This window comes from Podarcis bocagei (genome assembly GCF_964188305.1).
Source record: "Podarcis bocagei genome assembly, chromosome: 12".
Lineage (NCBI taxonomy): Eukaryota > Metazoa > Chordata > Lepidosauria > Squamata > Lacertidae > Podarcis > Podarcis bocagei.
In genome coordinates this window covers 42,345,703-42,359,194 of record NC_138137.1, presented here as the reverse complement: position 1 = coordinate 42,359,194, position 13,492 = coordinate 42,345,703, and the positions used below count along the sequence as shown (strand labels likewise).

Sequence of the window (13,492 nt, the reverse complement as noted above, 5' to 3'; positions counted from 1 at the left end):
TCAGGCTTGTTGACGCTTTTTATTGTGAGATGGGGAGTCTGGTAGAAAACTAGAAAATGACCATGATGTAACAAGGAACTTAAAAAAAAAAAAAAAAGTTTCAGATTTGTAACTCACATACATGAATACAGGAACAAATTGGCACAGAAATGTTAAACATTGTTCCCAACACTGTTTAGAAGATTATTCTATCTTGGCTTAGCTAAGGAAATGAGTGTTTTATGGTTAGGCTAAACTCTTAATAAAACGGCAGAGCATCATGCTATTAGTCATACAGTGAATTTCAAAATTTAAGAGCTTTATATTAAAAACTGGGAAAAGGTAAAATGAATTGATTGCGATTGTAAAATTGATACATTCCCGTTTTAATTCTTCTCTTCTACAGTCCAAGGCAAGTATAAATGTTAACATAACACTGTTAAATCAAATCTCAATGCAAGAGAACCAATTGCATCTCTACTTTAAATCTTATCAACTTTCCAAATTTTCATACTAAAATATATTATTGTATTAATACAAACTACAGTATTATACACTACACTGTGTAATAAATAAAGAAATATAAAAATAAGACACATAAATATAAAAGTTTTCTAAAACTAAAAAGGTACATATGTCAGTAAGAAGGGTATTAATACTGCCAGGTTTGAAAACATACAGTACAAAATGTTGCACAGATCTAAAAACTAAAAGAAATAAAAATAATACTGATAGGTTAAAATCAGCTAACATTGTCAATAAATGGGGTCCAGAATAACTAACATTTGGAAACATTTATGAGCCCAATAACATATGATGTATGTGTCTGAAATTAAGTGAACCAATAAAACAAATTAAAGATTTCCCTTCGTAATTACTATAGAGAAATTCTCCAAGTAAGTAATTAAAGAAAAAATAATACTGAAGAATTGCATTATGAAATGTACCAGTGCTTTTACTTTTCTGATGGCTAAGTGTTCTTCCCCCATGATTTTGTTTTATAGAAGTTCAATATAAATCAACAAATGCTAGTTATTGTAGGCCACACATTGGAGAAAGGCCGGTCAGAGCCTTTAAAATACTGAGAAATGGCACTTACAGCACACAAGGTCTTGCATAAGGCCAAAGGAGATACAAAGCTTCATGTCATATCCTTCATATTTTAAACTACATACTCCAGACACAATTACAAACACTGATTTTGACAACTTGGCTGTCCTCACCAGTATTAACACTGTTAGTCCCTGCAATCAGAACCCCACCACAATCTTTTCAAACTACATTTTCAACCACATGAGTAAGAAACTTCAATTCTTCTATCAGCTGCTTCCTTAAGGCTAACAATACACTTTAAATGAGAACATGTTCTACTAACAACATCTAAATGTTTTAAACTGCTACCTTCTAAGCTGAATTTACAAAGGTAGTCAAGCACTGTTTGGAACTGCATCATACCTTTCTGCTTAAGGGAATCTTGTAGTGCAGAAGTTCTCACATTTTAAAAATATAATAAAATACTGAAGCGGAATTAGCAGAATGGTTTCACTGATAAAATCAAAACAACGACAACAACATAAATCTCTCCCAATTGTACAGTTGAAAAATTGAACCAACAAAAAGAAAAAAAGGGAAAAATGATTTTTGTTTTAATACTGATAAAAACAAACTGATGTCCAACACATATCAAATAAAACATGTTTCCTACAACATGTTAAATATCTGCTTCCAAAGTCACCATGTTCTTCTAATCTGTTTCAGGTCACAAACTTGTTCCTAACTTTGAAAAGTGTGAAAAATTACTAGGTTTGAGGTTCAGGCACACCTGGATATATATATTTTTTATATTTTCTGTTTCTTTTTTCTTTTTTGTTACACAGTAGTGAACAGGAATCACAGTGCACAAGCTACTGTGCTTCCATGAAAAGCATGTAGAGTACAGAACAACCTTCATTGCCAGCCGAGATTTCTCTGCCTTGTACAAAACCACACCATCAGTTAAGCTTTATTTGCTGCTGATTCTGACATTGGCTCCTCTTTCTGTATATCTTCTTGTTTATCACTGCTTTCTTCATTTACAGCTTCCTTATCCTTCATGCTACCTTCACTTATTTCTTCCTCCTCTTCTTCCTCTTCGTCTTCCTCCTCCTCGTCTTCTTCTTCCTCCTCCTCTTCTTCTTCCTCTTGTAATTTCCCACATTCTTTTCCTTTTGGCGGTTCCTCCTCCATCTCTTTGTCTTCCTCTTCCTCCTCCTCTTTTTCGCTGTCTTCCTCTTCCTCCCTCGTCAAGCTCTCTCTCTCATCAGAGTCGAGCTGCGAGGGGGAAGCCCCAGGCCCTGCGTGCTCATTACTTAGCCGCTCCTGCGCCGCCTCTTCCTGTTCTGTGCTGTCGCGTTCCTCAGCTTCCCTTTTGCAGTAGGAGTAGCGGTGATTCATGTGCTGAGAGTAGGACCCCGAGTGCGAAAAACGTTTGCCACATTTGTCACATTGGTAGGGCTTTTCTCCAGAGTGCAGTCGCATGTGTTCAATCAGATGATGCTTGTGTTTAAATGCCTTTTTGCAGATCCCACACTCATGAGGCCGCTTACCTGAAAAAGGAAAAACAATATAACTTCCAGGCGTGTGTGCTGGGACTCAATCACTGCACACACACATACAGAGGTCCCATGATTTGTTTGGTCTTTTTGAACAATTTTGTTTACTGTTTTACTCAAAGACAAAACTAAACATGGCTAACACTTTGACCACTGATAAACCTCTTAAAGAGTGGAGGATGGGAGAGGCTTTGGCATCTAGTGTTACCTATATCTAACTGATCACTTTCTTTCTTGTACCACTACAGTGGTACCTCTGGTTATGTACTTAATTTGTTCTGGAGGTCCGTTCTTAACCTGAAACTGTTCTTAACCTGAAGCACCACTTTAGCCAATGGGGCCTCCTGCTGCTGCCGCGCCGCTGCTGCATGATTTCTGTTCTCATCCTGAAGCAAAGTTCTTAACCCGAGGTACTATTTCTGGGTTAGCGGAGTCTGTAACCTGAAGCGTATGTAACCCGAGGTACCACTGTAGTCATATCCACTTTTTAAAAATTCGCCTGTATCTAAATGAATTAGATACAACTTGTTATGTTCTTGTCTTGATCCATCAAGGCAGCTATATTGTCAGCCTTCTGTATCTGCAGTCAATGCAAATGGACACCTGGATGGGCAACCTTATCTGCACAATCTTGCTCCTCTGAACCCAATTTGGAAAGGCTGGAGATGCCTTTTTACGTGAATGGTGAGGCATATTCTCACCTGTGCCTGACTAATTGCCAATGACTAGAGTTGGCCCTGGATGGACGTAATAAACTCAACCCATGTACCTTCCTGTTCACATACCTGTGTGTTCATATTTATGTCTCAAGAGTGAGCTACTCTTCTGGAATATTTTGTCACACAAATCACAAGCATACATTCCGTTTTCTGTCTTTCTCATCTTCTTCTTCGGTGGTGTGGAATCCGAATCATTCTGATCCTCTACATTTGATACACCTTCTGAGCTAGTGTCTTGTCTTTCATCCTGAGAAATCAAGGAACAACATTCTTACACCTGCTGAAACGCAGTGAACACAACAGGCAGTATGAAGTTATTTTTTTACGTTTTGGTAAGCTCGTTTAAATCTCAACCACATTTATGTAGCAATATCTCTCTCTTTTTATGAACCTACCATTCTAACATTGCTAATAATTGGGGGCCATGAAGATTTAGGTTAAATAATTGTCTGATGTTCAGGCTTTCAAGTAGAACAGAGAAAGCTATTCTATAGTTAAGAAGGGAGATATCAAAGGCAAGAATGTTATAGACTAAAAAATTGTAAGAAGGCACTTCGGCAATGTGTTCATTTGGCTTTCTCAAATGTTTTTAGCAGTAGTGTATAGGTGCTCCAGATTTCACTACTTTGATACCAGTTATGAAGAAGTAAAATGATTTTCCAATGTACTGTATGTGTTTAAGTGTTGTTTCACTCTCAATTATCTGCATATATTTCTAATGCATTGCCAATGAACCTGTGCTAAAAGTTCATCCTCGACTATTAAGGCAAACCCCCCCAAAAGTCATTTCAATTCCAGCATTAATGGTATCAACAAGCTAAAAAAAGGAGACTTTCTTGCAATGCATCTTAATAATAATGCCCCTTCATGGATCACTGCCCCCTTCATGGATCACTGCCTTGCCGTGGTGAAGGGGCTTGAATAACTAAGAGAAGCTATGAACTATGCCGAGCAGGGCACCCAAGATGAACAGGCCATAGTGGAGAGTTTTGACCAAACGTGATCCACCTGGAGGAGGAACTGGCAAGCCACTCCAGTATCCCTGCCAAGAAAACTCCATGGACAAAGACAACAGGCATATAAAAGTTATGACACTGGAAGATGAGCCCCTCAGGTCGGAAGGCGTCCAACATGCTACTGGGGAAGAGCGGAGGACAAGTACAAGTAGATCCAGAGCTGATGAAGCGGCTGGGCCAAAGCCGAAAGGACGCTCAGTTGCGGATATGCCTGGAAGCGAAAGGAAAGTCCAATGCTGTAAAGAAAAATATTGCATAGGGACCTGGAATGTAAGAACCATGAACCTGGGTAAGTGTGGTCAAAAATGAGATGGCAAGGATAAATATTGACATCCTGGACATCAGTGAACTAAAATGGACAGGAATGGGCGAATTCAGTTCAGATGACTATCATATCTACTACTGTGGGCAAGAAACCCGTAAAAGAAATGGAGTGGCCCTCATAGTCAACAAAAGAGTGGCGAAAGCTGTACTGGGATGCAATCTCAAAAATGATAGAATTATCTCGATACGAATCCAAGGCAGACCTTTTAACATCACAGTAATCCAAGTTTATGCACCAACTACTGGTGCTGAAGAAACTGAAATTGACCAATTTTATGAAGACTTACAAGACCTTATAGAAGTGACACCAAAGAAGGATATCTTCTCATTATAGGGGACTGGAATGCTAAAGTAGGGAATCAAGAGATAAAACGAACAACTGGCAAGTTTGGCCTTGGAGATCAAAACGAAGCAGGGCAAAGGCTAATAGAGTTCTGTCAAGAGAACAAGCTGGTCATCACAAACACTCTTTTCCAACAACACAGGAGACGACTCTACACATGGACATCACCAGATGGGCAGCATCGAAATCAGATTGATTATATTCTCTGCAGCCAAAGATGGAGAAGCTCTATACAGTCAGCAATAACAAGACCTGGAGCTGACTGTGGCACAGATCATCAGCTTCTTATAGCAAAATTCAAGCTTAAACTGAAGAAAGTAGGAAAAACCACTGGGCCGGTAAGATACAATCTAAACCAAATCCCTTATGAATACACAGTGGAAGTGAGGAACAGGTTTAAGGATTTAGATTTGGTGGACAGAGTGCCTGAAGAACTATGGATGGAGGCTCGCAACATTATACAGGAGGCAGCAACGAAAACCATCCCAATGAAAAGGAAATGCAAGAAAGCAAAGTGGCTGTCCAACGAGGCCTTACAAATAGCGGAGGAGAGAAGGCAAGCAAAATGCGAGGGAGATAGCGAAAGATACAGAAAATTGAATGCAGATTTCCAAAAAATAGCAAGGAGAGACAAGAAGGCCTTCTTAAACGAGCAATGCAAAGAAATAGAGGGAAACAATAGAATGGGAAGAACCAGAGATCTGTTCAAGAAAATTGGAGATATGAAAGGGACATTTCATACAAAGATTACCATAATAAAGGACAGAAGTGGTAAGGACCTAACAGAAGCAGAAGACATCAAGAAGAGGTGGCAAGAATACACAGAGGAATTATACCAGAAAGATATGGATGGCCCGTACACCCCAGGTAGTGTGGTTGCTGACCTTGAGCCAGACATTATGGAGAGTGAAGTCAAACGGGCCTTAGAAAGCACCGCAAATAACAAGGCCAGTGGAAGTGATGGTATTCCAGCTGAACTATTTAAAATTTTAAAAGATGAAAAGAAAGGGCAGTGCCAAAGAATGCTCCAACTACCGCACAATTGCACTCATTTCACATGCTAGCAAGGTTATGGTAAAAATTCTACAAGGAAGGCTCAAGCAGTATGTGGACCGAGAACTCCCAGAAGTGCAAGCTGGATTTCAAAGGGGCAGAGGAACCAGAGACCAAATTGCAAACATGCGCTGGATTATGGAGAAAGATAGAGAGTTCCAGAAAGACATCTACTTCTGCTTCATTGACTATGCAGAAGCCTTTGACTGTGTCGACCACAGCAAACTATGGCAAGTTCTTAAAGAAATGGGAGTGCCTGATCACCTCATCTGTCTCCTGAGAAATCTCTATGTGGGACAAGAAGATACAGTTAGAACTGGATATGGAACAACTGATTGGTTCAACATTGGGAAAGGAGTACGACAAGGCTGTATATTGTCTCCCTGCTTATTCAACTTATATGCAGAATTCATCATGCGAAAGGCTGGGCTGAATGAATCCCTAGCCGGAATTAAGATTGCCGGAAGAAATATCAACAACCTCAGATATGCAGATGACACAACCTTGATGGCAGAAAGTGAGGAGGAATTAAAGAACCTTTTATTGAGGGTGAAAGAGGAGAGCGCAAAATATGGTCTGAAGCTCAACATCAAAAAAACGAAGATCATGGCCACTGGTCCCATCACCTCCTGGCAAATAGAAGGGGAAGAAATGGAGGCAGTGAGAGATTTTACTTTCTTGGGCTCCATGATCACTGCAGATGGTGACAGCAGCCACGAAATTAAAAGACGCCTGCTTCTTGGGAGGAAGGTGATGGCAAACCTAGACAGCGTCTTAAAAAGCAGAGACATCACCTTGCCAACAAAGGTCCGTATAGTAAAAGCTATGGTTTTCCCAGTAGTGATGTATGGAAGTGAAAGCTGGACCATAAAGAAGGCTGATCGCTAAAGAATTGATGCTTTTGAATTATGGTGCTGGAGGAGACTCTTGAGAGTCCCATGGACTGCAAGAAGATCAAACGTATCCATTCTTAAGGAAATCAGCCCTGAGTGCTCACTGGAAGGACAGATCCTGAAGCTGAGACTCCTATACTTTGGCCACCTCATGAGAAGAGAAGACTCCCTGGAAAAGACCCTGATGTTGGGAAAGATGGAGGGCACAAGGAAAAGGGGACGACAGAGGACGAGATGGTTGGACAGTGTTCTTGAAGCTACCAGCATGAGTTTGACCAAACTGCGGGAGGCAGTGGAAGACAGAAGTGCCTGGCGTGCTCTGGTCCATGGGGTCACGAAGAGTCGGACATGACTAAACAACTAAACAACAATAATGTGATCACTACATAATCAGTCACTTAGAAACTGATTTCCCTCAGTAATTTAATAATTAGACCAGTGACACATATTAGCTGCATCCTACAACATACGGAAGAAGAGAAGAAGAGTTTGGATTTGATATCCCGCTTTATCACTACCCGAAGGAGTCTCAAAGCGGCTAACATTCTCCTTTCCCTTCCTCCCCCACAACAAACACTCTGTGAGGTGAGTGGGGCTGAGAGACTTCAGAGAAGTGTGACTGGCCCAAGGTCACCCAGCAGCTGCATGTGGAGGAGCGGGGAAGCGAACCCGGTTCCCCAGATTACGAGTCTACTGCTCTTAACCACTACACCACACTGGAGAACAAGGTACAAACAGCTGCTTGTGCATAAAAAAAGAATATGGGGACTGGGTGTCTGGCCTGCCAGCATTTGCATCTAGCTCCCAGGATGTTAGGAGCATTACTGCATAGCAGACACTCATGTAGCAGTAGAAGCCCTCCCACACCTGTTGCCTCATAACTAGACATCTACGCCAAGGTTGGCTTTTCCTGCCTGGACTGTGTGAAGAGTCCATGTTAGCAGCAGTCAGACAGTTTCCTGTAATCAAACTACAGCTGGGATGAGTCCTTGCTAGGGAGAGTAACACTTGTTGAGGTGTCTGTAGCACACCTGACTAATCACCAGGCTAGAGTTTATATAACCCAGGCATAGGCAAACTCGGTCCTCCAGATGTTTTGGGACTATAACTCCCATCATTCCTAGCTAACAGGACCAGTGGTCAGGGATGATGGGAGTTGTAGTCCCAAAACATCTGGAGGGCCGAGTTTGGGGGTGTCTGATATAACCCATTCACACTCACTGCCTTTGACTTCATCTGCCCTTATTGCCATTTAATCTGACTGGCTATGGCAACAACATCATGGAATAACATCTTAAGCACCTGCAAACAGAATCATATGGCTTATTCGGTTGATTAAAAGGCTGAAAGGTATTGGGCTAAATGTGGATGATGGAGATGGAATATGGCACTATAATCAAGCAGTAACCAGAGAAATGCAACAGTATAAAAAAGCCATGAAACAATGCAATTATTGGGCAGATCAGTATTTTGCAGTAACATGCACATTTCTTTAGGAATGATCAAAATTAGAGAATATTCAGTACAGGGCTAATAATTTGGTTGAATAATTAGAAAATGCAGGCACTGATTGTTAAAATACCCCCCCCCCCAAATATTTTGGAACGTGCCTCAGAATATAATGGACACAGGTCAAAGGTGTGTAACATTACCATTGTAGAGGCTATGATAAGTCACGTTGTGTAGGCATGGCCACATGGAAAAGGAAATTGCAATACCAGACTCAAATTCTTGTCGTCATCTGCATCTAGTCCACAGTAAAGCTAAATGGTGTCTGGCATATGGAATGAAAGGCCTTGCTTACATTAAGTGTGAGGTATTTGCACAGAAAATTCATTCTAACTCGTATTAGCTAAATGCAGCTAGTCAGAATAATCGAATATTAGCAAAATGAATACTTCATTCCCCCAACCTTATTTTGTGACTTTATATGTTTGCCTCATTAATTAAAATACATAATCATATATTGGTTCAGGTACCTGACTTCCATTGGCCTGCATCTGTTTTGGTGTTTCTTGAACTGTAGGGTTAACGGTGGTTGAATACGTATAAGCTACCTGTGGGATAAGAATGGTTTGCTTATTGGCAGCAAGAGCTCGTAAGCATGGAACACTGTTCTGGTCAGCAATGGCAACAATTGTAGGTAACTGGGCAGTGACTGTAGGTATAGCAATATTAATGGGATTGGCACTTGGTGGGATTACATTTACAACTGGTTCAGAGTCTGTAATACTGCCGTCCTTTTGCGGTTCTTTTTTTGCACAAGTCAAGTTCAATGGTTCTTCTTGGACAGAATAAGCACTGTTCTGGTAAACACTAGTTATAGTAGATCGCTCTAATGTTTCTCCATGTTGCTTTGGTAGTGAAAGGTCAAGAGGTTCTATTTGTGGATCTTCCTGGACACCTTCATTAAGGTACACGTAACCCTGTGAATTTCTAGATGAAGAGAGGTTAAGGGGTGATGGGGATGCCGTGTTACTCCGTGAACCATTCTGAGCTGATCCTGTTGATACAGTCTGCGGTTTATCTACCTTGAGGGAGCTTTCAGAATTAGACGTGCCGTCCTGGTGTTCATTTGCCGTTTCCAGTCCTGCGCGGTCATCATTATCCACAGAATGTTTTAGTTTCTCAGGTTCAGGGGAAGATGGTCCTGATGATGGTACAGAAATTTGGCCAGCTTGCATTTTTTCAAACCACTTTTTTACTACATCCAATGGCAAATTTACCGAGTCAGCAATTTTTGAGAGCTCTTCTGAGCTTGGTTGTGCATTTAATGCATAATAGGCTTTTAGAATGGATAAAAGATTTTTTAGAGGGGGTTGGCCAGGAGATAGATTAGCCTCCCCTGTTTCTGGTGAAACAGAGGGTTCGGACTTCTCAGCTTCTGCACCGCTGAGCTGAGATGGCTGAGTGGGATTTCTGATATCATAGTGCTTTGATTCCTGAAGTGCATTGGATTCTCCTGGGCAGTCATCACGAAGAAGGCAAGTGCTATCATTGGTCTCTCCATCAAAGCTTTTTTCCTTCTCAGATTTCACCCTAAGATCTTCTGGCAACTTTTCGACTTTGCAGCTGTTTGTTGGGGTGGGATTTTCTTTTTTCAGATTCTGTGGCACAACCTGAAGTTGACTAGGTTGCTCCAAACTGTAGTTGATGATAATTTTGGTTGTCCCATCTTGATCAACCAAAGGAAGACTGATAGCTGAAATGAGGGAATGTCCAGCTTGCTGTATGGATGCAGTGTTGATTGTTTCTTGTTCTTTGGATGTAAGAAGATTGGCGTGACTGTTCTCCAACACTTGTTTTATTACATTGCCATCAACGGCAACTTTAAGTACATTTTGAATGTCACTTAAGTTGATACTTATTGGAGACACCAGACCAACGGTTGGCAAAACAACAGCTTGCACCACACCCTGAGGAGAACTGGTTGCCTGTAATGGGCCACCACCACTAAAAACCCCGTTTTGCAAAGGGGCTGAACAGTTGATTCCTGAAGCAACCACTATGGGCTTGAATTCATAATCCACAGGTTCAGTTTTAATTTGGTTAATGGGGAGCTGTTCTTGTAACGGCTTATTCTCTATCTTTTGTCGTACTTGTGGTCTTGCTGGGCTACCCGGCGATGCAGAAAGGGAAGGGGAAGAGCACTGAGATGTCTTGAGCCCTGATCGTGCCCGGCCATTCACAGGCACCAAACCAATACATTTCTTACTGCTTATGTGAGAGCTGTAGGAACCAGAATGGGAAAAACGTTTCTTGCAGTTTGGGCACTCATATGGCTTCTCTCCTATAGAGATATAAAAAAAGAAAGAAAAAAGCCATTATAATCTAGGAATCTCAACTAATAAATTATAGCTTGGATTGAAAGAATCTGGAAGGATAATAGCTGCAAGCACAAGAGCTCACACACTGCTACAAAAAAGTAGGCTCTACAGCAATCATGCTTCCATAAGATGTGGAACACTTTGTATCTAGCTTCACTTTATTTGCACAACACTCTAACTTGCATCAGCAGAAAGTGCTTTTCACATGTGGAAGGACACCTTGGATCCGGCACAATATCTGCTCAGCAGCTCCTCAAAATCTACAGATGCAAAACTAATGATAAGCCAATTCATATGCACACATATACTACCCTTTCAAGTAACTTTGCACCAAAGCCTTCAAAAAACAATGCAAAAGGCACAATCCAATGAATGTTAGCTGTCGCTAAATCCTCTCAATGGTACTTAAACATTTAACTATGCATTTTCTCTCCAAAGGTAGGGATTTAGTCACCACTATTTTTTCTGGACTGTACTACATTTTCTATGGGGGGGGGAATCAAGATTTCACACATTTATAAAATCTGCATATCATCTAAGTGTCCAACAGCTCATCTGTTCAGCTGAACCAATAAATGGCATTGTACACCCTGCCCCCGCTCCAGAAAAGGGCAAAAGAAGTTTTTTTAAAAGGCAAAATCCAAGAAATGGATGGCACATGACAGCTATAGCTGCATGAACCAAACATTTAACCAGCCAAAAGAAAATAGCTGCGCTTGCTGTTCCATAAATGCTTGCTCCAGAGGTAATACAGTACTTTATCTCAGGTAGGATCTGTAACAGTTTTTGTGGTTTTGCTTGCAGAGGCTGATGCACAGATTGAACATCATATTTTGTTGTTATTTGTATTTTCTCGTGCAAGGTATAAAACAGAGTGGCTGGGGAAACCCAGCCAGGTGGGCGGGGTATACATAATAAAATTATTATTATTATTATAACCCATGAATGGAAAAGACCTTTGGATACAACCCAACAGCAATAAGTATAAACTTTAAAATCACCACTTCTCAGTACCAACACTGGATATCCAATGGCTGAAACAACTTAGTGCCACCTTACAATTTAGCCAGAACAAGGGTCATACAGTCGAAGAACAGCTTTGATAATGTACAGTAAACTTTCTTTATTGAGCCTCCTTAACATATTTTATGTGCTTTCACTATATCTTACCTAATTGCTGACAAATTATGTTCAACACACCAAAACACATAATTTATGCTGCAGGCTATAATTTGGTATAGTTTTGACATAGCAAGTGGTATGCAACACTTTATACTGACAAGCAGGACTTAAGATATTTACCACTGTGGATTCGTAGGTGTTCCTTTAAGTGATGTTTATATTTGAAAGCTTTTCCACATTCAGTGCACTTGAATTTTCGGTTACCACTAGATTGAGTTACATGTCTCTGTAAGACAGAATGTGGATATCAATCAGAAGATAAAGAGAAAACAGGTATAACGAAACACACAAGTGAGGAATCTCTCATTTGCAATAGAAAAAAAAGATAGAATTTTAATAGAGTTAAAAAAAATCATCAGGTGATTGAAGATATTGCTTGTGAAATACAAACTAGCAAGAAAACGGGTGAGCAAAGTTAGAAAAATAAGCCACAAAATAATTTTGCCCTCTATCAAAATTTCAGGTAGAGACTGTATTGGCATTTTACATGTCTAGGAAATTCAACAAGGCATTCCCTTATTCTATTTGTAAAAGACATCCAAAGAATCTGGGTTATGAGACAAAGAAACATGAAAGCCTGTTTAAATTTTAATTATTTGACTTGATTTTTCCATTTACATGCTTCCGGCTCTTACTGTTGGCCTCGAATTCCTTTATGTAACGACATCACAGGGCTGCTCTAGGGAAGATGGTCCAGTAACAAATGCACTCAGTCACAAATCATTCTCCAAATAAATACACAGAAATCATATTTCAAAAGTTAGTAGAGCTCACATATAACTAATAATCAGGATTAATAAGTTATGTTGAAGCCATGTAACTATCTTGTAAATAAAGAACCAGTCAACACATCCTAAAATATTTGCAGTATGATTTAGCCCTTCAGGCCTACTTATTTTTTAGGACTCAACAGATAAGACATGGAATTGAGATATTAATGAAGAGTTGTCTTTGTAGTAGGTAATGTTTTTACTATTCAGGGGGAAATTTGTTCTTTCCTGCATTTAAAATGTTTTTATTAAGCACGCACTAATTGGATTCAGCTAAGTTCAAAGTTACATAAGAGTTAAGATTCCAGAAATCCTTGTCTACCTTGATACTTGAGAAACTTTCTGGAAATAAAAAAAGATGTATCAAGCAGCTTTCAACCTTTACACTGTATAATTCACTTTGATCTGAGCTGCTCAAGTCAAGTTTCCACAATTCAAAGGTGCCCAGGGCTCCAGCCTGCATGTGGTAGAAGCTGCATATACTCATTCATGACTACTCAAAATAGCATCCCACAAGGTTGGTAGGTATGAGAAAATACATGCAATTCTGCCAATCCAGTGGATACATTTTTGCCCCCCATCTACTATAATTCGTTGCACCAACAAGGGATCCAGAGAAAACACTTCTATGAAATGGAACAAAACAAGAAAGGGCTGCTCAGCTCACTGCAATATTAGAAAAAAACAGCCCATACCTGGCATTGAAGTGAAGGTACAGGGCAATATGCAGAATTGTCTTGTTATTGGGGTGAATTTGCTTTAATAAAAAGAAATGCAGTCCACAGCAAACATGTT

At 40.2% G+C, this 13,492-nt stretch overlaps 1 protein-coding gene across 2 annotated transcripts in view; it reads right to left on the bottom strand.

Annotated features, from left to right (window-relative positions):
• The window catches only part of ZEB1 (zinc finger E-box binding homeobox 1), a 94,022-nt gene continuing 80,530 nt past the window's right edge, over positions 1 to 13,492 (bottom strand). For both annotated transcript variants that reach the window (XM_081164093.1, XM_081164094.1), the window contains exons 6-9: positions 12,048 to 12,153; positions 8,898 to 10,708; positions 3,356 to 3,536; positions 1 to 2,564 (exon numbers count right to left, since the gene is read on the bottom strand). In XM_081164093.1, coding sequence (XP_081020219.1) covers positions 1,975 to 2,564; positions 3,356 to 3,536; positions 8,898 to 10,708; positions 12,048 to 12,153 — 2,688 coding nt within the window. In that variant the 3' untranslated portion in view covers positions 1 to 1,974. The remainder of the gene's footprint in view (positions 2,565 to 3,355; positions 3,537 to 8,897; positions 10,709 to 12,047; positions 12,154 to 13,492) is intronic.